Source organism: Dendronephthya gigantea, unplaced genomic scaffold (genome assembly GCF_004324835.1).
Source record: "Dendronephthya gigantea isolate DGI-Jeju-01 unplaced genomic scaffold, DenGig_1.0 000014F, whole genome shotgun sequence".
NCBI lineage: Eukaryota > Metazoa > Cnidaria > Anthozoa > Malacalcyonacea > Nephtheidae > Dendronephthya > Dendronephthya gigantea.
Genome location: NW_021163024.1, coordinates 445761 through 473676, shown reverse-complemented (window position 1 = coordinate 473676; position 27916 = coordinate 445761). Strand labels below are relative to the sequence as shown.

At 36.3% G+C, this 27916-nt stretch overlaps 1 protein-coding gene across 1 annotated transcript; it reads right to left on the bottom strand.

The window, feature by feature from the left end:
- Positions 1-499: 499 nt before the first annotated feature.
- LOC114519708 (xanthine dehydrogenase-like) lies at positions 500-27916 on the bottom strand. The gene is made up of 36 exons (XM_028539880.1): positions 27796-27916; positions 27244-27347; positions 26861-26922; positions 26408-26506; positions 25558-25634; positions 25059-25123; positions 24293-24362; positions 23999-24072; positions 22508-22627; positions 21925-22027; positions 21796-21863; positions 21343-21420; positions 18254-18358; positions 17689-17755; positions 17400-17500; positions 16807-16965; positions 16370-16450; positions 15005-15149; positions 14423-14572; positions 13776-13855; positions 13559-13668; positions 12754-12858; positions 12611-12689; positions 11004-11118; positions 10302-10382; positions 10079-10188; positions 9858-9912; positions 8560-8618; positions 8198-8362; positions 3978-4068; positions 3839-3882; positions 2801-2931; positions 1949-2083; positions 1523-1649; positions 1095-1191; positions 500-803 (listed from the first exon to the last, which is right to left on the bottom strand). Exons 1-36 carry the CDS (start codon positions 27914-27916, stop codon positions 625-627), a joined length of 3612 nt encoding a protein of 1203 aa, XP_028395681.1. The 3' UTR covers positions 500-624.

The following is a 27916-nucleotide window of genomic DNA, read 5'->3' as shown; positions in this document are numbered from 1 at the left end:
TTCTACTATATACCTGGTATACCTGCAAACATTACTATATCGTCATTATAAGAAAGGTCTATTCGTTTTCACAGACTGATTATAGGATCGAATCTGTCTGTTTAAGCCAAAAACAAAGCTTTTAAAAAGGAGTTTCGCTTATCGTGGAGCAGCTTCTTGGAACAAGCTACCTCCCAATATCATACAAGATGTAGTTGAGAGTCAATCGGTAAATTCATTTAGTACAATTTTAAAAATTATTTTAACTGATTCATGATTATAGATTACAGATGTCTTCGTCCTAGTTAGTTAAATCGTGAATTACTATTCATTCTATTAGACTAATATGGTATTTCTATTATACTTGTGTGGTACACGGCTCTTTAAAAATCGCTAATTGTCAAAGACTACCTTGTTGAAATATTTTTAATAATAATAATAATAATAATAAAATAGGCCATAAGTACTAGTATCACCGACCTAGCCTGTACAAAATTCTAATATTGTGTCAGTTTGTTTTATGCCTAGTTCTAAACCATACTTCAAATGACGTAAATTCGATTCGTTTTCACAGGCTGATGAGCCTAGCAAAAAATGAGCAAGGTTGTGTTTCTCAATTAGTCAATTCAGTTTCCTTCGCATTCGTTAAATAATAAATTGTGTTGGATCAACTAAACACTTCAAATGAGTGGCCTCAACTGTAGCTGGACCATCAAGCGGAAAGTAACCTTTGTCTTGCCCAGTCTCCTCACGAGCGTGATATATCGCATCTTGGACAGCGAACAAACAGGAAGATGACATAGACAGAGGTGGTTCACCAGCAGCTTTAAACCACAAATAAAGCGAAGGGCATAATTGAATTAACAACAGGCGATTGACGATGGGTAATTGTTATTCGGTCACTCGAGAGTAGCTCGGTATTGTTATTCACGTTTCGTCAGCAAAGGATATAAAAATTTTATCTAAGATGTCGGATCTTTCAACATCTCTTTATGCGAAAAACTATATTTGACAATTGGCAACACTCAGTTTCAAACAAAAAGGTAAATACCTTAAACCACTTGAATACATCTAAACCAAAAATATCGCTACATATATAATTGACATAAAATTACCTTTTGAGCCAAGAACACCAAGCGGGTTTGGAGCATTTTTAAGAAGGCTCACCCGGAAATCTATTGGAATGTCTTTCGAAGACGAGGGGTGGTAATCCTGAAGAAAAAATCAACATTTCAGCGGGGAAATTGGAGTACACATGCAAACAATTTTACTAGTTATTCTCTTTAGGGCTTTCTATAACTAATTTACAGATAATAATCGTGGAAAACTAATTTGTAGCTACATGACAAAAAATTTTAAACTGAGCTAATAGATATTTATATTTAATATTAAAACATACATTCAAATATCAATTAGTATATAACTGCTGTATAAGAAGGTTTCCAAAAGCGGTTTTTTTAAGTTTCAAACTTTCGAAAATGTTTGGTAGCTTTCCTCCCATTTATATCCACCCCAAACCAATGATATGTAAAACGTTATTTACCCATGTTCCATTGGTAAGTTCCAGACCAGACAAAGGATCATATATTGCTTTCTCAGTCAACCAATAACCAAGACCCATGATGCGGAATGCTCCTTCCACTTGTCCAATGTCAATTTCAGGATTCATGCTGCAAAACAGAACACTTGCTCCACACACCAACATCTTTACGTTTACAAATGGCATTATTAGAATATGGCATTTTTTAGTATGTGCAGACAAACACAAGGAATATAAAAATGCTCAAAGTATCGCTATTTTCGGCAAAATAGTCTGTTCGGCAAAATGTCTGGCTTTTCTGTGAAATCTCCGATCGGCAAAATATCCGTTCGGCAAAGTGTCTTTCGGCCAAATGTCTTTCAGCAAAGTGTTTGGTCACCGCTAAAAGCACAGGAAATATTGCACGGAGTTAATGGAATCACTGTCTACCTTTTTCCACAGTCAAACAAAATATCCGTTCTGAGTATTTCTGTCTCTCCAGTGAGCACATCAATCTCCGCCTCTGTACAAGTCGCAGCGAAAATGTTATAATTAAAAGCTGGCTGAGGAGGCTTTGGTAATATCCTAAAAAAAACAAATACAGATATCATTATAGTAAAGACCATGCATCTAAACAAATAATAAACGGATCGCGCAGCCAGTAAAGCCACAAACTAGGAGTGCCAAGATTGACGGCGGATATATTTAATTTGACTGCATGAACTGTTTCCGCAAGACTAACGAGCCAATCAAACGTCGTGTAACACCCGGATTCCCTCTTTCGAAGTCATTATGAGATGATGTATTAAACATATTGGAGTAAAACGTTTGATTACTTGAATTCCATATTTTTTTTAATTTTACATAATAGTCCTACATTAATTGAAAAAATAAACAAATTACTAAATAAATGCCAAAGAATGCCTGCTATTAGACACAGACCTATATCTTTTGATTTAAGTTTGGGGGTCACCGTACTTCTTATCCATCTACTCCAACCGATAGGCGATTCTTGGGTAAAATTCGTATACGTAAAACGCCACAGGCATAGTAATGGTAGATCTATTACTAAACCTAATATGATTTGAAAGTAGGGTACTCAAAGAACTAAAAAACAAAATCTGTCGAATAACATCTTATTAAATACTTCTTAGCCACGGGTGGTTTACTAAACCTCCCACAGTTTGCGGGCTAATTAATCGCTAATATCCCCAAACTATGCGTTTGAAAAAAAATGCATAGTTTGAACATGTCCATGTGTTATTTCGAAAACTGTATCGAGCCAGCCTCTCTGGTACATACATGTATTTTGCAGACAAATCAACACCCTTTTCATAACACTTGTGAATGATCTCAGCCCACGTGGCTTGTGGCATATCTTTTGCTACAGGTGATATTCTTTCCTTGAGCATATTGCAGCATTGTATGATCGCCTGCACAGACACAAGATACAGTTTTTAAATATTTATTTACATAAGGTAAACTGTCTATTATATAACTGATGTTACTGTCATTATTGTAGGTCGTATTGAAATTTTTAATTCTTTGATGTTATGGCTGATTCTCAAGCCTCCAAAACGTTCCTTCCCTTCGTTTACAACTATAAAGTCGCATATAAAAACACCGTTTCTTTGTAAATTAAGGGACGTATGACAATTGTAGGTATATACCATAGAAAAGGGTTTGTTTGGAAATTGTTGGACAATCGCCAATCATGCGTTGCGTATAAAATAAAAGGAAATCAAAAGGGGTTTTATTTGTGCGTGATTCAAAATCTTCAAGGAACTGTGTAGTTATGTGTGTAATAAAAGGCTGTGTATTATTGTTGGTGATGTTAAATTTCATGGGTATGCAAAGAGGTAGGTAAAATAGGATAACATGAAGAAGAAAAAAGTCAAGGGTGCGAATCAGTATCTCGTATGCGGCGTTTCGTCTTTTTGTGGACCCGTCTGCGGGGAGTAGGGTTGGCTTTGTGTAAAAGAAAGGGGGTAATTAGCGGTAATTTCTACTTGCGCATGGCTTTCTTTCATAATTTCTATTTTTCTACCACTTCAACGTGAATCAATCACCCTTGTGTAAGATCATGCAGTCCAGAGCAAATTTGCTACCTTGTCCCACCCTTCCAAAAGGAACTGCTTCCACTGGCTTAGGTAGCTAATAACGTTGTAATAATTGTCTAAAATGATATACTTTATTTTTCCGCTTAACCTCAACATCAGATTTGTTAGAAATGTTGTTCACAGTCTTTTGAAACAAAGACTATCAAAGCATTGGTTAATTACAAGGGATTCAAAGCATTGCATTGGTTACACTAATGAGGCAAGTAGGAAATTTTCACACCTCACAACATAATTCACTTGTTATACTTGCCGCAGTTGTTGAACCTGTAAACGGAAAAGCGTTTTAGAGTAGGACAACACATTTGGCACATCTCATTCAACGTGAAAACATTCACAAAACGCGAAACAAATTGACATACCATTTGGATTAAGAAAACTTGTTGCTGGTTTAATTGAGATCTTATCAACAGTCAGACCAAAACCGAGTGTGTAAGCAGCGACTTGGCAAACCTGCAGTTAGATAAAATTAAAGATATTTTTCAAAGGTCCAAAAAGAAAAATTCTACGGGCAAAAATAAGATTTAAGGTGGCTCCCTACTGTTTTAAGAATATTGAAAACTAATGATTTAGATTGAAATTTTTGGCAGGATATTTCTTGCTAAACGAAATTAAATTTTCCAGATATATTAACTAACAGTCTAACAGTCGAAACTGAGTATCACGTCATTACCGTTGTTATGGTAACAATGGCGATTCAATATGGCCGTCATTTTACCTATTCCCGCATTTTACTCGAAAACAAGTTCGGTTACCCCAATTTTTTATTTTATAAAAAGTTTTCTTACAAAAAAATAGGAAATTTGAGCAAGTTTAAAAAATTCTATATAGCCAAAAAATTTCTATAGCGAAAAATCACGTTTTTTAATTTTTAATAATTTTGGCTCTATAGAACTTTTCTTAACTGGTTCAAATTTTCCATTTTTTTTAAGAAAACTTTTTATAGAATAAAAAATTGGGGTAACCGAGCTTGTTTTCGAGTAAAACCTTTTGCTGACCTATTCGGCATGTGATTGGTTAATCAGGTAGACCGGTCGCAACTGATTGGTTTATTTCCCATTTAAGGTCTGGGTAGTAGTAGTGGAAGTCAAATCTGAACCTCGCTATTATTACCATAACAACGGTAATGACGTCATGCTTATGGGCAATTTCTGACTGTTAGAATGTTGGTTAATACATCTGGGAAATTTCTTCTCCTTAGCAAGAAATCTCGTGCTAAAATTTTAAATCAAAATCACAAGTTTTCAATATTTTAAAAAATTGTAGGGAGCCACCTTAAAAAGAGAGTATTCCTCGCGGCTTTGCATTCAGTGTATATAGATAAAAACATTTGAATGACGACATACACGTTTGATTAAACTTGTGGGTGAATTAGTAAAATTTTAACAAAGCCCTCTGAACATTAACAACTTGTTACACGACCCCTACTCTCTGTATCTTTCAGCGGAATCGCCGGGGCCGTAGGGGGAATAGCCCAGTAACACACAAGTAACATATACTGGATTAGAACCACAACAATAACTTTTTCGTTTTATAGAAATGTATTAAAAGCTGTGCCTCCGGCTCGCACACATGTCCAATACTGTCAAATAGACACGACCCGTACGACTCGTAAAATTGGACGAATTGAATGAATGTCTTTTCGACCCGTACCGGCGTACGATTTGTCAAATCGTACGAGTCGTTACGACCCGTACAAGTGGAAAAATGCGTCATTGATCCCACCAAATTCGGTTGGTGCGTAGCTACTATTGTAGTGGGGAAATGCGTCATGCTGTGTTGCCCGATAGAGGAGGTAACTCTATTCGTCGACCCGTACGATTTGTCAAATAGTTAACCTGCACCGTAAAACGAGAACGAACGAATATGCAAGTATGCTAATGTTTTCATTGAAATTACGAAAAGCTGATTGGTTTGCATATTTAAACATGTACGAATGGACGAAAGCGACGAACGAATGAACGACAAAAAGTCGCTTGCTTGTACTAAACATGTTTTCAACCGTATTGTAATGCTTGTATATTTTTTTCTGTCGTTGTGCTGATAGAAAAACTACATTTCGGCTCATTCAATCAAGGATGGTAGAAGATAGTCTTAACTTAAGGCCGTAAAGAAGATACACACAGACATGTATTACCATTAGATATATATTTGGGGATATGCAATACACATGCATGCGCACGTAAAAATCTCACATCTTGTAACTGCATGAAAACGCCTAAAGAATTGTAATTTCATCACATTTTTTATTTGAACCTAATAGGTGGTGATCATAACAGAAAGGAATTTCATGTGATAGAAACTATTTAGCGTTAAGTTTAACTCGACTTTGTGATATTATTGTAATTTCCATAACATGCCAGTTAAAACGTATATTCAAATCCCAGGAGCATAATAAGTTCCATAGCCACAGTAAACTTAAATGCAAATCTGCAGTAACTGCTATATTACGCTTTCCAACATTTGCATATAGGTTCTGAACGTTATCAGGAAGTTCGGCAAATCTATCATGCCTTGCAATATCGTTTGCAATGACGTCCCAAATGGGACCATTCTCCATAAAACGCTCATGAATTAATCGTCTTTCAACCTCTTCTATGCGTCTTACTTGCAAATGTCTTAAAACACATGAAGAAATGCTTAAGAATTGTTGTAATAATTGCATTGAGGCTACTTAACACGACCTTGATTAACTATAAAATTCAATTGAGTTTACGAATTGACGACTTCGGTAAAATACTCAGGGTTCTATATATACATAATATTATTCAACTTAGTTATTCCTCAGTTTGGGATGTTACCATTACAGTTCATCAATCATCGTCATCTTGTTGCATGCCCCCTGTTTTAACCGTATAATATACACGATATCACAACACAAAATTACATGACCAAAATATGCATGCTATGGCTTAAAGTTTACAAACAAATATGATAATAAACTTGTTTTAGCCAATAGAAACCATCTATTTGAACGATTGTGAACCGTACTCTCGTTCAGTTAATGAGGCTACTCGTTCGTTCTCGTTCTACGGTGCAGGTTAACTAATTGGACGAGTCGATTCGACCCGTACAAGTGGAGAAATTAATCGTGAGTCGATTCGATCCGTATAAGTGGAGAAATGAATCGTGCTGGGCTGGACGCACAACTCAACAAATATAAATACATATTCAATTGCCTCGTTCTTTAAAAACCACAAAGACACATGCAGAATTCCACAAGCGAAATATTTCAATTACCAACGCACAACTCAGCGAATATAAATACATATTGAATTGCCTCGTTCTTTAAAAACCACATATTATTCAACATAGGAAATATTGTCTTTCAGTTAGCAATGCACAACTCAACAAATATAAATACATATTGAATTGCCTCGTTCTTTTAAAACCACATCGGCAAATATAAATACACAGTTAGTTATAAAGCCACTACAGGCCACTAGCGATATTTTTCGCGCGAAGTGACATTCTATTTATGTCAGAGCTCCCAACTTTCATGTATTATAGGAAATTAGTGTTATTACTGATGGTCGATCTCAAAAAATCCCTACGGATTTTTTATCGTACGGGTCGACGAATAGAGTTAGTCCCTCTATCTCTAGACACATCAAGGTGCATTTCTCCACTTGTACGGGTCGAAACGACTCGTACGATTTGTCAAATCGCACGGGTCGTCGAATAGAGTTAACCCCTTTAGCTATCTCCAAACACATCATGATGCATTTCTCCACTTGTACGGGTCGTCGAATAGAGTTAGCCCCTCTAGCTATCTCTAAACACATCATGATGCATTTCTCCACTTGTACGGGTCGACGAATAGAGTTACATGATGCATTTCTCCACTTGTACGGGTCGATAAGACATTCATTCAACTCAACCAATTTTACGGGTCGTACGGGTCGTGTCTATTTGACAGTATTGGACAACCCTCCCGGCTCGTGCTGTTGCCTCTCACACTAACTGCAACTAATGACTAATAACTATTCACCGCTTCCGAGTGTCAAGTGTCTAACAATTAAGCATTGTTTATTGTTCCACAATGTCTGATTGTTTAGTTGTGCAACGCCCGTGCATATACAACATATCTCAATCATATTGCTTGTATAACAAACTGGAAAAAACCTCAGACTATAAATAAGTGAAATACACAGCATGCTTTTTGTTGGTTTGAATCACATAAATAAACAGTTTAAAACATGATGCTATTATTTATGTTCGAATCATGCAGGGAAAGCGGGCCTACAAATTAATGTTGTTTTAAATCGTCTTTCGTATTATCTGCATGCTGAAAAATTTGAACATCTCTGCAGGTAAGTTAAATTGACTTTTTCATAATATACAAAACGAATTGCATGGAGTTTCCTCATATTTAATTTTTCTATTATATATCTAACTTTTTCTCTAAAATATTTAACTTTTCCATAAATCATTCTAAGGCTACGAGGTTATTTGTATTCCCAGTGTGGAAAATTACGTTCCACTGATTCCATTGTTTTATTGATAAACATAAAGTGTCTACTACATTTTCTCTCAAACAAAATGCCCGCCCTCAATTTTGGTATATATTTATGAAGTATACCTTTGTGTCTATCCCTTGTCCTATTTCAACTCCTCCATGTGATATGGCCATTGTTCCATCTTTACGAAATATTGCGACATAGGCGGTGTATCGAAACCCTCGTTTATATTCCACGCCCCATCTCATTGGCACTAAACTTATTCCTCGCTTACGCCAACGATTTTCCTTCAAAAAAGAAAGTAAACAAAGATTGGCAAGAATTTCCGTAAAAAAGTAACACAATAACGCGCAAACACTGCAAGAGGTCTACAAGCCTTGTGAACGCGGGACTGCTCAAAACTCGTAAAGCTAAATAAAAGTCGCTAGCTTCAATTTCACTCCCTCGAGTGGCAATTACGTCAGATTTATTTGATAAACCAAACCTTGTTGAATGATTCAATAGCGGTTCTACGTTTGTCAACTTCACTTGATTTCTTCAATTCTAAAATTACAAATTAATAATCACATTGGAGCATAATTCTTAATGAAATTTGCAATTGTTAAATACAAAACGATTTACACGTTGCAATTTCTAGCTTTATTATATTCATTTTGAAATGAATGGTATTTCTTGCAATCTGATTGGTTAAAAATAGAAGAATACTCGAGAAGAATACTAATACTCGGCTACGCCTCGTGTTTTACAAGCTTCTCTCGTATTCTCCCAACATTCCCCCATCGTGCATTATTACACCATAAAGGCACGCGACTCGTTTTTTAATTCTTAAATAAGATTGAAGTTCTGCGCCACAACAATCAGATTTAGTATTTCAGTGTAACTATCCAATCTAATTACAAGGGAAAATGGCACAAAATTTGAATATTCTGTATTTTTAAATGCCCCGTAAAATTTCTTGACAAAAATAGATAAAAATTCCTCACATTTTATACGGTTTTCGGTTCTTTCAGCCAATAAATCGTTTTGAATTTGTTTACATTTTTGTATGATTTCAAAATGAATATAATAAAGTTCAATTAAATTGCACTTTGTGTCGTGCAATTTTGGTGTGAAATCAAACTTGTTATAACAATTTCGTAATCACACGTTTGATTTTACACCAAATTGCACTCCACTCAGGGCAATTACTATTATTTATTTCAGTAATAAAAAACAAAAAGTGTGTAGAAAAAATCAAAGAAACTTAAGAAGCAAGATATTCGATAAGATAGAAGATAGAAGCAAAATGAATTAAGCCGGGCTTTCCTGGCACATCTACTGGCGTTTCAGTTAAGACCGTTGCTTTGAGCTATTTAATGAACTCATTATAATTACAAATTTGATTATTTAAATTTTTAGCCTCTGATTGGTTGAGTGACGTCGGATTATTACTTGGCAATCCGTCATATCACCTTGGTTGTTTTTTGCAAAATGACGAGCGGTTTATGTGGTTAATTAAAAAATCATAATTTTGAAGAAAATTATCTACCTAAGAAACGGAAAAGGCGAATTCAAACAGCCTTAAATAGTTTAAAATTGTATTCTCTACAACAGACTGGTTTTTTAAACAATCACGTCTTAATGCTGTTTTAATTACATACTTAAACAATTATTTGCCTTAGTGAGTGTTATACTGAGTAAAAACCTCGACTTCGCGGTCTCAGATTATTTCTAGCAATATTCAGCATAGTAGGCTAGCCTAAAAATAAGCTTATAGTATTAGCTATCAGTGTTTAATCTCACCTTGCCATATTTCAGTCATGTTGCAGTATAGCAAAGGTTGATGATAGTATGTTGTCTGAAAGAATGAAAGAAACGAATCAAAATCGAAATATATGAACTAGCTACGGAGCTATTTGTTCAGGGTCTATTTTATACCGGCCACGAAACTTTTGCATACATACAGTTGAAATTCTGGATTGAATTATTGTAAAAGCAGTAAGGCTTCGTGAGAGTAGCGATACCTGTCCTTTCTTGTAAAAATTGATTTCTCGTATCTCATCCTGGCTCATGTTCAGTGTTTTGGCCAAGTGATTCATCATTGTTTCGGCAATAAAGGTCGCTGGTAATCGACCTGAAAAATCAAAGGCATGCATTTCCGTGAAGAAATGTGTTAAAATCTGCAGGTGTTCCAAGTATCCTCCCTAATTCATCAACGTGTAAAATATCCCATGCACGTTTACATACCTGGTGAACGTGTATAGCTACTGGTTGCTGTGTTTGTCTTGCAGGGAACGCCTTGAAATTTCCAATTTTCACAATAATACGCTAAAGTTGTTAAAAAAAAGTAGTGGAAAAACCTTTCCAGGAGCACTGATTCCGATAATGAAAGAAAGGAGCACTGCTCTCAGAAATTACGTTATAATAATTATTCAAGCCCTTATACTTCTCGGTCAAATAATTTAGGAGGAAACTATAATGAAATTTTTTTTCCATTTCCCGTAATATGTACTGATGCATGAATGTACCTCGCTGTTTAAAGTGCCTATATAACTTTTTCGATCTTTATGCGTTTGAAAAAAACGTAAAAAGTTAGTTCATATATCAAAAAAAATTTTTGATTTAGTGCAATAATTTCGCAGATACAAGCCTCTAAACTACCTGCGGTTCCTGAGTCCGAACCTCCTGGGTTTAAACACGGCTATTCAATTTGAAACTGCCCATTGTTTACGGGAGCCTGGGACTCAGGAACTGCAGGTAGTTTAAAGGCTAGTATCTTCAAAATTATTGCATTAAATAAAAAAACTTTTTTAATACATTAACTAACTTTTAACATTCTTTTTAAATGCATAAAGATTCCACGAGTGATATAGGCACTTTAGAGATTGACCTTAAAGGAAACTTGAGAAATGAGAATATTAATAAATAGTAATGATATTATTAACTCACCATTATCCATTAAAATAGGAAACATGGGAAGGTAGCATTCAGTTGTTGCAATTCCACAAGCTGCGTAACATGTGAGATCAATGCCTTTCAATAATCCTTCTTTCGCAGCCCCAATCTAAGTTATTTGTCAAAGCAGGGCGTCTATAAGATAGGGCGGCGAAACGCACGGATGGCGTGTTGAAACATGTGTGATGCGATTTTAGGACTGGGACGGAGCGGTCGGCGAAAAATTCTCGAACGAAACAATATTTACTTGGTTTTTAACAAGCTCGATTAAAACCACTCAATCTCTGAAACTATTAACGCGATATCTAAAATAAGATTTCTCCTGTGTAATTTATAACTTTTTCTATTAATATTGTGTCTTAAAATTGTTCCTTCAAAAGTTAACTGACCGAATTTGTCAAATTAAAACTACGGATACGCACGGCTACTTGGTCTGTTTTTAGATGTATCATACGTATTTTGATATTTCTCAGTGAGGAAAATCCCCAAAAGCATTATACTTCAAGATTTGGTGTACAGAATATTGACGAAAATTTGTAGCAAATTTCACTACACAACGTTTTGAACCTTTTTTGCAATCATTTGTAGAAGTGAACGTATTCAAACTTTCTACAACAAAATTGTTTTCACGGCTGCGAGGTCGGAAAATATCAACACAAAATCCCGTTAAATTATATTATATACTTAGATAACGTTCCGAATTGAAAATATGATATGTTTTTCTTTCCTCGTGGCAATGTCGACCTGGCCAAGCTAAAAACAAAAAAAGAAAATGCTAACTTACTTGCAAGAGCATTTGACCGCGTCGCAACAACGTTTTCGAATTTTCAATATACAAAATTTCCATTAAAAAATTGAAAACCTTGCCATGGCTCCTAAAGCTGGAAAATTTAGAAAATGACTCCCTTGTTCATTAACATCGATTCCACGTGCAAATGGTTGCATAATGTTTTGAACTTTTTTCACAATTTTCTCTGGAAAACGACAACCATAAAACGGAACCTTGTTTACAAACTTGTCTTGGTAACCAGCGGACTGGGACGGGTATAAAAAACACGAAGAAACCCTTTCAAGAACAGCAATTAACTCCTTTACGTTGAAATTAACAGTATTTCCAACTGGAAATGACGAATTTGTGTCATCTGTTGCCAGATCAGTGTCATCCAAACTAATAAACATCTCAAGTTCTTCGTCATCTAAGTAACCCACCGCCATTTTGAAAACAGTTTTTCGAATCTTCATGGGGGGTCTGCACATCACACATGTTTCAACACGCCATCCGTGCGTTTCGCCGCCCTATCTTATAGACGCCCTGGTCAAAGTAAAGAGCTTTGTATAACAACGGAGCTTTTACATTATTTACCTCAGGCTATAAGTAACTATAAAGCAAAGTAACTATCAAGTAACCTGTAACAAAATACAGAGACGCAGAGCTTTAACTATTAAGTAACTTAAAACAAATGCAACAGAATTCAATACACGGATAAAAACGCTCAAGTTGCATTACATTTAGCCACCTATTCAAATTTGAAATCGCTTACTTTTATGCGCGGATACATAAGATTTCGGCACTCATAAATCGATAAGATTTCGGAAAATACCTTGTACTTCGCCAAGTAAGGATATCTCTTTCCGATCATTTCCATGTTCGTTTTCAAGTTCATTCTTAAACGCACAGGCCTAAAACACGTAAGTATTTAGTGTAATAAAACTATCTTAATTAAATGCGGGTACTCAGAATTACTTGTTCATGATGTAAGCCGCCAGAGCACAAGCTGTTGAGTTGGCTGCGGCACGACTCCCTTTCCCGCCAAAACCCCCACCACATCGCTTACACGAGACACTGACACTGCAAAAAGAACGAAAATATAGATGAGTATTGTAGCAACTGAATGGTTTTGCATTTTACGGTAGCTATTTTTGTTTTTTACTACGAGGTTTAATCAACTAATCTTTGTGCACATGTAATATAATGTTTCGCTACGGTCGAAATATTCATTGATTGTATTTAACAATTATTGGATCTGGTTTAGTGTGTTATCGAGAATTATCAGGCCAAACTGAGGCTTGATAATTTTCGATATCATGCGAATATCAATAATTGTTTTATTATGTATTTCCTTTTTAGAGAGGAAGCCTGCGCCATTATTGACAACAAACTAGCGGTAAAAAATTGCGTCACCTACGATAATTTTTTCCATGTCGTGTAGGTGGCAAGACATTGAGAATTATCTATAGGTTTTTAGCCAATCACAATCGAGATTGCATTAGTAATGCATAATAATTCTTTTTATTTGCACCTTTTTTTAGTCGAATTAAGAGCGAAAGAAGTAATCAACTAAAAGTATTATCAGGACACTGAAAATGACGTTCAACAAAACGTTGCTATCTTTATTACTCAAGAAAAAGCGAGAATCTTTAATTCGGTCCGGTTTTTTCGGGAGACTTATTCTCCCACGCGGCCAATCTTCATTTCGGCCAATCTTCATTTCGGCCAATCGAAATAAATATCACTGAGCCTGAGACGAGTAATTGTTAAATAGTAATACCTGTTCTGAGGTATATTCAAAACCTGAGCTATTGAAATCTGAGTGGTCTCAGTAGATTGTGTTGAAGCGTAGACCTTCATCTCTTCTTCACTTGGGATACACAGACACGTCTATTTCAAAAATATTTCAAAAAATTCAGGTAAGTTTGCACGGGCAAACTGCTACTGAGTTTAAATTTATTCTAAGTACTTGATTAATTGAATAAAATAATACAAACGTGTGTTTCCATGTGAAAGTGATGCTGGGTGCCAACTGAAATTTCTCCGCTGACAATATGGGTTGATGATGCCATAGCTCCTGGAAACATGCAAAGCCATAAACAATGAACGATGAAATGTTTTGAATAAAACATAAAATATAAGGGCGTTACAGAGTGTCATTCCACTCCACTTCATTTCAATGGCGCCTATAAATTGAACACAAAACTTCCAAATGAAATTGGCCACTGAGCTTAGATCAGTTAGATGCATGTTTTACGAAACAGTTTTGATTTTGGGCACCAATGACGGCACTCAAAGCAGGCTATAACAACGCCTTGCGTACGAGCAAACAATGAAATATTAAAATACCTAACTGAAAAATGGATAAAAAGATCCAGCATATAAGCAATATTACAATTAGTATGTTAGTTCCACGAAAATGCATGCCTTATAGTTTAAACGAAAAGTACGTTTCTTCCCCCTGAATGCCCTCCTCAATATCCTACTGAAACACGAGCAATCGTGGTATCTTACCATTCCTCAGTCCCGCACATTGAGTCTAACTCAATCTACTTTTAATCTATTTACAGTAACGCGCTTTTCTATACACTAACAGCAATGTTACATTTCCTGCCACGTATTCTGAAGACAATTGCACTCTTACCATCAACATCGCCAAAAGTTTCATTTACAATTTGTTCTGAGAAAAAGGATGAGGCTTCAATTGCGTCTTGGATTGATATGATTGGTTTTTTGCAGTCGGAATACGTTATCTTCACCTTCTCAGCAGCTTCATCGGCCAAGCTCTGGCTCACTAGTTAATAATTATGATCATAAGATATTTTCGTACTTATTTTCGCACACGACGCGATTTTGTGCGCGCTTTATAGAACAATGTTATTCACTAAATAAAAAATGTCAAAATTAGGCGTATAATATCTATTAGAATATTCTTGTGAGTCAACTTGAAATCATGGCACAAATACAACTAGTAAATATCATTTCACGAACAGTGTGTTGAAAGAAACTTAAAGGACAATGGCAAGAACAAAAAAATCGGTAAAGATTATCGATCCGGTTAGGTTCTTGTAATACGTTAGCTTGTAATACAATTACATTACAGTTCTCATGAATTGTCAGCCATCTTAGATTAATCTTTAACTCGCTAACTGTCAGTATAATGACGTCAGGTGTGGGATTGGCTCAATAAAATCATTTATACATTGCCAAGTAAGACTATACGTACTTGCAATAATCATTCCAACCGCCTGGCCGGCATATTCTACATCGCACTCGCAGAATAATTTTTCCTTGCCCTTGATATCAGGAACAAAATCATTCTCACCAGGAATATCTTTCGCAGAAATATATTTCAATACACCAGGCAATTTCTGAAACAAATAAAAGACTGGTCATTCACTGTTGAGCTTGCAATACTATATGTCGTTGAACTAAAGGCCGGCGCACAATTTTGCTACTTAGCAAAAAATTTTTCGTGGCCATTAGCGTAAGCCAGTTGTTCTCGTGTGCGGGCGACGTTTCCGGCGACTTTGGTCATGGTGCCACTTACGGCAAATATCATTGATATGTATCATTGATTGTTTGATGATTACTGCCTCGCGTGCCGAAATCTTTCCGTGTGCGATTAAATGAAAGATATCTGCTTGTGGATTGCATGGTTAACCAGCGCATGCGTAGTATACGAAATTAAACCTCCAATATGGCCTCAGCCACCAATTTAATTTGCATCACCATCTTTTTTTCATCATCCAATTTTCGAAATTCTGTAAGAGATCCCGCTTACGCACACTGCACCACTGTAGCTAAAGTAACTTGAAGTTGCGATATTTGTTTCTTAGGAAAACGTAGGGACATCACAACCAAACTCTGATAATCAACTACCGCTGTAGTCTACGCATAGACGGAATATGGCGGAAATACCGTCTATGTAACAGCGCCAAATTCCGTGTTCTATAATTATTTATCCCCAGAATCTGGGGGACGCTGTGTGATTGGCTACATATTTAATTACGAAGCCTAATTGGTTACTCACGATCAACAAAGCTTTGATTGGTTTAGAGTGGAATAATAAAAATATTTTTCTCCGCCTTTCTATTTCGGGCATGGGTCTGCGGCGCAGGCTACTACCGTTGATTCTGTTTACAATTCTTGCTGATGCCATGACTGGAACTATGAGCCTGGTTTCCATATGACGCCAACGTCGGCAAAGTATTATTGTCGGTGATTATTGATGAGTGAAATCATTTTCTCTTTGAATGATTACAGACAATGAGTCGGCGAAAGGTCGGTGCCATATGGAAACCAGGCTTAACTGTACCGATATTACTGCTGCTAAATTTTTTGGAAATGTCGATAAACGATTGCATTATTTCAACTAATATAATCAATATTACAACCGTTTACCGACATCTCCATGTCACGAATAAACAGGTTGATAAGTTTTCTTACCAAGACTTCAGATACGTCAACATATATGCATTCGATAGTTTACAGTTACCCTTCAACAACGAAATATAACAGAAAAGTATAAGAATGATACTCGACTTTTCGATATTAATTTGCAGTTTTCGCATGCTGTCCAAATTATTACCTGTGTTGTTGTAACAAATGCTCCATAAATTTCATCCTCTTGCCTGGGTATATCATCTGTGTATTGAGCCTCGCCTGATGCCTAAACATTTATTCATTCATTTTATAACTTAGCATCAAATGTGTACAACAACTGCCTAAAATAGACAAGAACACTTCTCAACGTTTCGACCTGAGGGCCTTTGATATATTTAGGACCGAAGGCCTTCAGCTCGAAACGTCGAGAAGTGTTCTTGTCTATTTTAGGCAGTTGTTATACCACATTTGATGCTAAGTTGTTTGAAGACGCTTGCTCCCTCGTTATATATTGAAAGGTATCTATATTCATTTTACAGCATTTTATTCATTTAATATTATGCTGTAAAATCATGAATAAATAAAGTATAACAGTAAGGATACTTCGTACTCGCAAAGTAAAAACTATCAAATTGCAGTTACCTGTAATTTTGCAGTGGTTTTCGTCATGGGCTGTGTCAAAGGAAATTCACTTGGAGTTGTACCAAAACTTTGTTGTCCTGAAGATATCGGTCTTACATACGGAACAGCAGCAGAAATCACTCTGGAACTTGCTTTATCACCAAGAAGACTAAGATAAAACTAATAAAAAGAAATACAGAATTATTCCATTATAAACGAGATCTAGTGTTTCAATAATTAGATTCTTGAGTCTATACAGTATAGCTTTTATTTGGTCGTATAACGGCATGGAATTTCAAAATTATGTTTTACAACGTGAAGAGGAGTGCTTACAAACAGAAAATAAACCGATTTTTTCGTTACAAGACGCCAGGAAAAAGCACATTAATTATTTGTTACAATGTTTTGTCCCTGTGAGAAAATAAACTAAAGTAATGAAGATAAGCGAGGACTGAAGCATTTTGTGAGTCCTTTGAGAAAGTATATTCGATTTAAAGTTTATAGCGAAACATCCGCCAATTTATCAGTTAGGTCGATAAAGTACCTGTAAAAGTTTGTTTTTATCTGATAAACACCAACCTTGAGATTAAAGGGTATAGCATAAGTTGTCTTACCTTATAAAACAAAGAAAGAGCCAAACTCTTGCGATATTCAGCACTTGCAGTGAGTGGTGTTGATTCTGGTATAATTTCTTTATCCAATGCATTCATACAACCTATTTAGTATACCGCGTTGGGTATAAAAAATTGTTATCAATGGCTTGGTTTAATTCTCACATCGTACTTCAACGTAATTAGGATAAAACGTATTTTGAGATACCTTGAGTGATAACCTGTTTACCGTATGAAAGCGGCGGAGACTTTGAGATCCTTTCCTCATCTAGTGTATTTATTAACGTCTTACCTTTTAATGTTTCTGAGTCAAGAATATTCTTTCCTGAAAGATATTGCTGTGTACTACTTGCCCGAAACTGAAGAAAATTTTAAATATAAATTAAAGTGGAAGTAAATTTCGTTCTGCGCATCGGTTCTGCTCATAACAATATCAGGTCCTCTGATGTAAAACTTGCCCATACTTCCTGAACGTAACATAGCAATTAGTTTATATTCATTTAAATGAATACGTTGTACGTTTAATGTTTAAAATACATTGTAGTGTCTAAATAGCTAATACCGCTTAGGTTCACTACGTCTTTATAATATATACAACATATTTCAAAAAGTATGGAAGTTCAAAATTTAACCATACGAACTTGACTATACCCTAAGTAGAGATAAATTAATTTTGTCCGTGTATCCTCCCTTGCATAATCTTCTAGCTGAATTAAATTACTCTTAAATTACTTATCATGTTGATCCACTATCAATTTACTGTACGTTTGCGACGGGAGTAGAAATATACGTTTGTATGTGCAGTACGGGGGTGACACTAAGCAGACTTCACACAACTGACAATTCATCATACTTACCGGAGAAAGCTTCACACCACCAAACATTAAACTTGGAATTCCCTTTATAATATAGGTTGAGTCCATCGTGACCTTGAATCCAGCATTGACGTACGCATGCGCATTCTAATGTAGGAATAAAGCGATATAAAATTTCAGAATGCGGTACCACAACTGCCTAAAACACATTGACAAAAAAGCATCTCCACGTTTCCACATGGGGACCGTCGTTAAGACACTTGGGCTCTCGCCCACTCATCGCAAAAAATACTATTTTTAATTAGAAGCAAGCAATCGCAGCGAGGTCACGAGATGATTTTGCGATGGGTGGAAGCATTAGGGTCTGTTTACATGGAGCAAGTAATCCCGGGTAGGCGAGATGAACACTGCATAAAATTATAATGAAAGTCTTTTTAGACTAATCAGGTTAAGCCTTTGATGTGATGCGCTTTTTATCTCGCCGAGTTGGGATAACTCGCTCCAATAAATTTCGATGTGTTTGTATTTACAAATAACAATTTACACAACTTCATAAAATTTACAATTACTTCAAACTTTATATTTAAAAAAACGGACCCACAGGTTGTTTGCCACAGAATAGAATAGAATAGAATAGAGGTTTATTCAAATTACTTTGCAGCAAAAGCTGAATTACGTAATGATTACAACCTTTGTATTAAAATTAATTATGATACTACTGATATTACTTACATCAAAAAGTTTAAAAAGCAGAATAAAATTCAGTTAAAATCTAAAAGTCAGGTAGACCTAAACCTATTTAATTTTATTATTGAATCTGTTGCACATAGCAAAGATAAAAGAGTTTTTGGTCCTTTCAGTTTTAATTAGAGGCAAGTTAAAATTATTTACATTCCTTAAAAGATAGCCTGGATCATATCTTCCAGGCAATAAGTGACGAATCTTGTGATTTTCATCGGACATTACAGATTGGAACAAAGTGTCACATAAATATTCGTGATGATTTTCCATGGATTTAATGTTTAACAATCTGAGAGCATCAAGGTAATGCGTATCGGGCATAATTATCGCAATTGCCCTTTTCTCCAACCGTATCAGTTCATTCTTTAAATATTGTGGTAATGAGTGATAGAATACTGGTATTGCATAATCAACAACAGATCTGATACATGAAGTGTAAAACAATGCTAAATCTTTCGATTTCACTTTGGCACGTTTTAATTGTGAGAGAAAGTATAATCTTTTATTCACTTTCTTAACCACAACCGCGATGTGCTCATTCCATTCCAATTTACTGTTTATAGTGAGACCCAACAGCTTTATACTTTCCACGACTTCTAATTCTTTACCATTAAGAACCAAGGGATCCAGATCAATGGGATTTGCGGAAAACGTAATGCGCAGTTCTTTGCATTTCTCTGAGTTTAGTTGCATCCTGTTTTTTTCAGACCAGCAAGACATTTCGTTTACTAGGCTCTGAGCTTTACTAATGCCGTTTTTCCGACTATCTCAGATGTTGTTGAGTCGTCAACATACTTCCATAGATCCCCTTGAGATATATGTAAGTCGTTTATTAAAATAATAAACAACCAGGGACCTAATTTTGTGCCCTGAGGGACGCCTGATGGAACAGAGTCCCACGACGAAAAGCAGGAATTTCCCAGCTTAATTCTCTGGAATCTATCGGTAAGAAAATCCATAATCCAATTTACGACACTGTGGGGAATATCTAATTGTGACACTTTTTGATCAGGATTGAATGGTCTATGAAATCAAAGGCTTTCCGATAGTCGAAAAGAATTGTTCTAATAACTGATCCATTTCCATCTGTTCCAGTGTACCATTGGTGTAACATATTAATAAGTGCCATTGTTGTAGATGATTCAGGTATAACGCGTATTGATTCCGATCAATCGCCTTTAGTACAGCTGGCTTTACATATTTATTTACCACAAATTCTTCTGCCACTTTAGAAACGCACGAAGTAAGCGAAATCGGTCTTAGATCTTTTTCCGGGTGTTTCACAATCTTAATTTTTGGCATTGGAATAACATCTGCCTTTTTCCAAAGGGAAGGAACATACTGCTCTCGAAAGGATGCGTTGAGAATAAGGGTAATAGGAAATGCAAGGATAAATGAATATTCCTTTAGAAGCCAGTTAGGGATTTCATCTGGACCAGCTGCTTTGTTCACCTTAAGTTTTGATAAGACTCTCTGTACTGATAATTTGATACATTGAGAAAAACTGGAGACTCTTCCAAAGGGTATTTGGGTAGTGGAGAATGTAACCTATACTCATTCAGTGGGTCTAGAAATGCCGCGTTAATCTTATTTGCTTGATCTTTAGGGCTTAAGTTGGAGAATTCCTCAACGCCTGTAAAGTTGGACACGCTTTCCTTGATCTTAAAATTACAAATACGTTTCACCTCGTTCCACCATTTCTGTGGATTTTCTTTTCCCAGTTTTTGAACTCTTGACTCGTAGTACTTTCCACGACATGCCTTTCTTTCAGCATTGACCATGTTTCTGTAATATTTAAATTCGGTTGAGTTAACTCCATATATAGTAAACGCCTTCTGTCTTTTTCTTATAAGGCTTTTCAATGTGTGATTCATCCATGGAGCATCAGTTAGGGAAATTTTAACTTTCTTCATTGGCATAAGAATGTTTAATCCAGACAGAACGGCTTCATTAAAAACGTTCCACATATTTTCACAATTTTTTTCAGCCATAATTAATTCCCAGTTTATTGAGCTGAGATATCTTCCCAGTTCTGCTCTGCAGTTTGCTCGTCTATCGCGTTTCGTTATAATCTTCTTCTTTTCTTTATTACTGGGCTTAATGCTTGGTGGTATCACTATAGTGTTATGGTCAGAAAGACCAAAAGGAGGAAACGCCTGAGGTACCGTATAAATCCAATCGAGTAGAATCTAATCAGACTGATGCAGGAAAATTAATAGTCACCTCGAAATTTATACTAAATAGCAATATGCATTACCCCCAGTTAATACTGTGCGGTTTGAATCATGAAAACTAGACTACTCCATTTAACCGTAAAGGTAATCACCCTCAAAAGAAATCAGAGCCTACACAAGACGAATATCGCTATGATTTTAGACGAAACTAAATACCTGGTGTCGCGGCATGATTTTGAAGGTTCTTACAAATTCATCACTGGCAGTAAACGGAATATCGATTCTAAGTATCACCTGGGATAAAAATATTTAAAGAAAAAAAAAGCAATCCCATCGTTTTAGCGTTAAATAAAATTTGGCCCGTTATCGTGTTTATAGAAGTCAACCATTTCTCTTCGTTGCGTGTCCACCTCTGGCATTCAAAACTATAAAGCAACTGTACATTAAAGGAAATTTTCTTTTCACAAGCTGACCTCCTTATGCCCTTCACAACTTAAAGCTAAAACGTGATCCTTTTACTGTTTTAAAATCGATGCACCTTTAGTGTTATGACTTTGGTGATAGTATTGGGTAAACTTGCAGTCTGCTAGAGTTCCGATATAACAAGGACTTATTGAAATCACTAGACTAGGGGCAGATTTTATCATCGTTATTATCACTAATGCTTACCTTGTTACGCATGTCAACGTTTAGAAAGTCTTCCAAACAATAGGGCTGGGTCGACCCATCAACTTTACCTAAAAGGAAACATTTTTGAAAAAAACGGTTTCGGAGAAGAATTGGGTCTTTAATCTTTACCAATAACAACAGTGGCTCCAACAGCGCACATTATTATGAACATATCTGACGGAAAATCACGATGCTTGTGAATCATCATCAGATTTCCAGCCCAGCACCCAACCTATTTATGATAGAAGAGAAAATTAAAATGATTGTTCCTAAAATTCGATTACTCTACTAAGTGGAAACAAAATTAAATGTACAATTTAGGTGTATATATATTTCAGAAATGATTACTTCTTTTTAGAACAGCAAACCAAGTTAACACCCCAAATAAACATTCTTAATTACGCATGATATTTCTTCCAACTATTTTATTTACTCACATTTCTAACTGGAACGTTGGCAATCTACGAAAATTAAGAAAGAAATCTATTTACGTATCACATGTTTATTATCAAGTATCAACTAGTTATGTATCGTGGTCCGAGTTGCTGGAAGGGCAGTTATAGCCTTAAAGCTCTAATAATTTCATTGCACTTCCGACGCATGCGCATGACCGTAGTATAGTTAGCACGATAATTAGGACGGGGGGGGGGTGCATACTCTTAAATGTTTATCGTTCATAATTTCATGAAAGAAAATATATATTTCACTTCACCTTCTTGATATGAGATGCAAGAATCTCAAATGATTTGGATTTGGAAGAGTTATTCCTCAGCTCTGCGATCATCTTGTTTAGAGAGAGGGCAGCGCCAAGCTGCAAAGATGTCTCAGTTACCTGAATAGCAAAGCGTAAACTGAAAATCAACTTCTATTCCACTGGTAATATCACACTCAATGAATTGGTGTGTTAACTGTAGTGCATTAGATTTATAAAAAAAGGCGTACGTGAGGGGTCATATAACTTTGTATTTTAGAAAATAGATAAAGTACTTTGAAAGCAATGCAAGCCTATTCCAGGTCTGAGGGTGGAAAGACCTTGATGATGTGCGAGTTTTCAGGAATTAAATTTCATACAATTTGATTAGAATTACAGAGCTTAACAAAGTTTTAGAGATTGAAGTGCTGAGATTGGGAAATTTAGGTCTTTATGGATTGAATTACTAAGATTATAGGATTTGAATGAATGGAATTATGACGAGTAAAGATATCTGAGATTATTGGAGTTTGGGTCTAAGGAAATTTTTCACAGGGATTATGGAGTTTAGGTTTTAGGGATTCGATTACTGCCATTAGGGGGGTAAAGTTTGTAAAGTACGAAAAGCTGGTTTAGAATAATGCCGAGATGGATGGCATGCAGTCAACATGTGGAAATCACAGGCAGCCCGGTCACTGCTGTTACGTCATGCTATTATATATGTATATAATTACAATAAGGCTGGCAACTCTCTCGCAAAAAATATAATACATACATTAATACCATCGCTTAAAACAAAAATACTACGCTAGTTTCTTAAAAAAAAAACAGATACAAAACACCTTGGATATATTGACTATATTTATCTGTCGTTTTTAGACTTGAAAAAAACTCTAAAATGCTCAAATTTTGCGAATTAAAAGTGTATTTTCGTTGAATTTTTGCGAGACAGAGGCGGGATATAGTTTACTCGACAAACGTCATCATCGGAGAATTCGTCGGCAAATTTCTGATTGGCTGTGGCAAGTTCGGAAAATTACGAAGGTCAACTCAATGGAGAAGAAAGATCTTCGTTTTTTCCGAACTTGCCACAGCCAATCAGAAATTTGCCGACGAATTCTCCGATGATGACGTTTGCCGAGTAAACTATATCCCGCCTCTGTTTCGCAAAATTTCAACGAAAATACACTTTTAATTCGCAAAATTTGAGCATTTTAGAGTTTTCTTCAAGTCTAAAAATGACAGATAAATATAGTCAATATATCCAAGGTGTTTTGTATCTGTTTTTTTTAAGAAACTAGCGTAGTATTTTTGTTTTAAGCGATGGTATTAATGTATGTATTAAATTTTTTGCGAGAGAGTTGCCAGCCTTATTGTATTTATATACATATATAATAGCATGACGTAACAGCAGTGACCGGGCTGCCTGTGTTGAAATTAGAAGGTCCTGTTCATTAAAGTTTTGAGTTGCGACCTAACAATTTATATCATAAACTACGTAAACTAAATTACCTGTACGGTATTCAATTCGGGCACATCAGCAATATTAATGAAAACATCATAATTACTATCGTCTTTGTAAACACCTGAAATATATGGCAAGTCGTAAGTTTCTGGTAATTAATCCCTAATAATTATCATTAATAAAGTATAATGACGCCAGGTATTAATACGCCAGGTATTAATACCTGGCGTCATTATACGACGTCACGGTACGACGCCAGGTATCAATAAGTTCTCAAAGCTTTCGATTGCATTATTTACAAGGAGTTTTCTAAGACGAATTATAATTTTCCAAATAACTACCTTTTCCAGTGTTGCCAACAACGAATCTGATGACTTGGGAGTCATGTGCATCCAGCACCGTATAGAGATCCTTCAGAGATATAGGTTCAAACCATAACGGGCGTGCAGATATTTCTCCCTCACTGAAGCAGCAACCGTGACATGTTTTAATCTCATCACAGCAATTTCTTTGACATCTGTGAAGGTCCTGGAAATAGTTTGATAACATATTACATCTGAATTTTTCACCCTCATGGATACAGTTGCAAAGGATTCGCAGGTACCACTCGGAGATAACTTATTAACAAAGACGAATGATAGCAGCCCAGCTCTGGGAAAATAATTTTCATTGCGACAAGTAAGATCAGATAAATTTCATGAGTAAAAGTATGGTGATTATAAGGTCTACATTTTGCTTGGAAATTGCTCTTTGCAACATTAATAACTCTGCTTTATTGGCAAGCGAAGAGCTTTGACAGTGTAACCTAGCCTTGAAACACACATGATGAGGGTATCTTCGTGTGTTGAAGTTGACTGAGAGTGAAACAAGTGGGAAAGACATCAAAAGCTTATAGTTACGCCCAGGGCCGTAGGTAAACCGCTTAATTGGGGGAGGGGGTGTATTCATATATTCATGTCTATCTACCGCAGAAACAATAGCGTACAAAAGAAATCAGCCGGGCATAAGATGAATATACACCCCCTCTCCCAATTAAGCTTCTAGCTATGGTCCTGGTTACGCCGTATGGAGTATTATAGCTAGTTGATTAAGCAAGATATTATTTACCTCAATATCAATGGGATTTTCATCTTTTGCAAATGATTTCATCGCATCAAGTATGGGACGGAAACCTAAACGTTAAGTAAAATTCACGATTAATGTCAACATGGGGGTACAGGGGTCAGGGGGACAGAAGGACATGGCGGGCAGCTACCTAAACCAAATAAAATGAAGTTTATTGTTACAAATCTGGTAAAAGTTAAAATTCGGGTACATTGTAAAACAATTAAAAGTGCGATCCTCCCCTCCCAAACGAAGTTGCGCCCGTACGCCTATGAGCATTAACGATACTGATGTTCATTGGATTGCAACAAATCCATAATCCCCCAGAGTTATTGACGAGCCATTAAACCAGAGAAACTGTATATAAAAATTCAAACAGCACTGTTTCACAGCTCGATGTAGGTTAACTCGCTATTTTTTTTGCCCAAGTACAGCAGCTATTTTCCTGAATATACTTCAGCTATTCTGCCGGATAATAATTATTTTCAAAAATATCTTTAACCTGTACAACGACATAAGTTGCCATCAAAACCATCTTCAATATCTTGCTTAGTCGGTTGAGCATTTTTCGAGAGTAAGCTTTAAGAAAAAGAAATGAGAATAAAGTAGTGCTGATTAGTTATACTGCAGAACTGGGGTACAAAGAGTTTGGTAACAAAGAGAAACTAATGAAAAAGAGAAATATTAGACACTTCTTTTAGAGGGATTGTTCCTACGGTACACATGGATGGTCGAAGGTAGTTGGTTAGACAGATGAATAGTTACGTAGTCAGGCAGCCAGGCATGAAAAATGGTAATCAGGTAAATGAATACGCAGCAAGGCAGGCATGAAGACATGCGCTGGCGGGCAGGTTGGTAGGTAGGTAGGTAGGTAGTCACGTAGGCAGACAGGGGCGGAACCATTTCTGCTGACTGATGCGATGTTTAGAACCATGCTTCAACACCACTATGCGGTACATATTCCGGTATATTGGACCTTATCGAGGTCGGATATATATTCCGGTTGTAGATACCAAGGTCGAATGTACCATATTCCGATTTATTCGACCATATCAACGTTGAATATCCCATATTCTAATATACCGCACGACGTTAACACTGAATAGAAATCGATATCCCCCTTAAGGCAGAATATATTAATACAACCTCAAGTCGCAATCGCATTGGTAGATTTTAACTTAAATACGTTCTTCAGAAATCCATAACCAATAGCGTTGTTATTAAGATATTTTTTATTTTGAAATTGAAATTAATTCCTTTTGTTTTGTTCCGCCTAATCCTAGATCCGGCAATGATTAATATCATATACGATCTACCTAGTTGTACGCCAAAAATGCGCACAGACATCTTACCCGTACATACTCATTACCATTCCCGGAGTGCAAAAACCACACTGACTGCCATTATATTGCGCAATACGTTCTTGAATAGGATGATAACCAGACCGGCTGCTGTTGAAGAATAAACAGAATAATAAATATTTTTGTTTTTTAACACTTCACAGTTTTGAAATTTTTGTTTTATTCATGCCAAGTGTGGATCTGAGATCGATTTGCGTATTCTTCAGACATTTGATTTACACAAGAGATATACATATGGGAATATGCTCAATCAAGGGCGATCTATATATAGGCCTTATAAAGCCTGGCAGCTAGCCTGTAGTAATGTAGTAATTTCACTCGTTTACACTGCACTCATGCAATTTTAATGGGTACCAGTTAGATAAGGGTAACAATTCTAGCCAAGCCAATAGATTGAGTGTAGTAACATAAAAGATGACAAAACTGTGGAAAGTGAAAATTTACCTCCCCAAACCTTCAGTCGTTGTAATCTTACATCCATCCGTAGCAAAGAGAGGAAGAAGACACTGGGAATTAAGGAAATATACGTCATGACCGAAAGATTTAAAATCGGTCGGCGAAGGTCGAGGGTTTATTTTTTCCGCATTTTTCATATTAGACAGTACACCTTGACCTTTAACTGTCGCGTTTAACATGGTCAGACATAAACGTTTTCCGTCTATGTCTGAGCATGTTAAACTCTGCGCATGCAATAGACCTGGTCAGCAGCTCTTTCTTTTATGTAAAGAAACATTCTCGGAAAATCCAATATCTTCAAAAGGCATGCATGTAAACATTTTCTCAGCAAACCAGCGAAAGGTAAATTCAGTTTTTGCAGCCAATCTTACGCTGTTGACAGCCATCACTTTGTCCTTCTTCGTTGCCAGATCTTGTTTTGTTAACACCACGACACACGCGCCACACCCACCTTCTTGGCATGTTACCTTCGTTCCTAGAAGATGACATTGAACCCACATAAAGCCAGCCGCACATTGGAGCTATCAGCTGAGCCAAGCGTCAATCGGCAGCGGAGCTGAGCGTCATTCAACATGTTGAATATCTTGAAGCAGATGGCACGAACGCCGGAAAGCGCTGACAACGCCACCGCACACTAGATGAACTTGCTTACGCCAACCGTCACGAGTCACGCTCAGCTCAGCTGATAGCTCGAGGCTTAAGATCATTGTGATGTGAAGTCATAGTAGTTGATTTCAAAAAGTATCGGGAACTGAAATTTTACCAAAAACACGATAATGACTTTTATAATACAAAACTATCGTGACGTATTCCGCACCAGAAAGGTCATAGGAGGAAAGTCTATTGCAATTAGCAGATTTCATTCATTTAAAATTAAACCATGGATCTTGAGCAACATAACTGCCTTTAAAAATGTTCCATACCTTTGAGTCCAGGTTGTGATCTCAGCCATTCATTTAACGATGTCGTTGAACTTGTGTTAGAAATAAGATACTTCACTCCATTAACTTCAACGCGCACTGTTACTATTGCTTTCCCTGACAT

Coding starts and splice junctions, on each gene's coding strand:
- LOC114519708 (XM_028539880.1), bottom strand. CDS start 27,916: ATGTCAGGGAAAGCAATAGTAACAGTGCGCGTTGAAGTTAATGGAGTG. Junction 25,124..25,557: donor CAACTTATGTCGTTGTACAG/GTTAAAGATATT, acceptor CTTAACGTTTAG/GTTTCCGTCCCATACTTGAT. Junction 24,073..24,292: donor TGTTGGCAACACTGGAAAAG/GTAGTTATTTGG, acceptor CATATATTTCAG/GTGTTTACAAAGACGATAGT.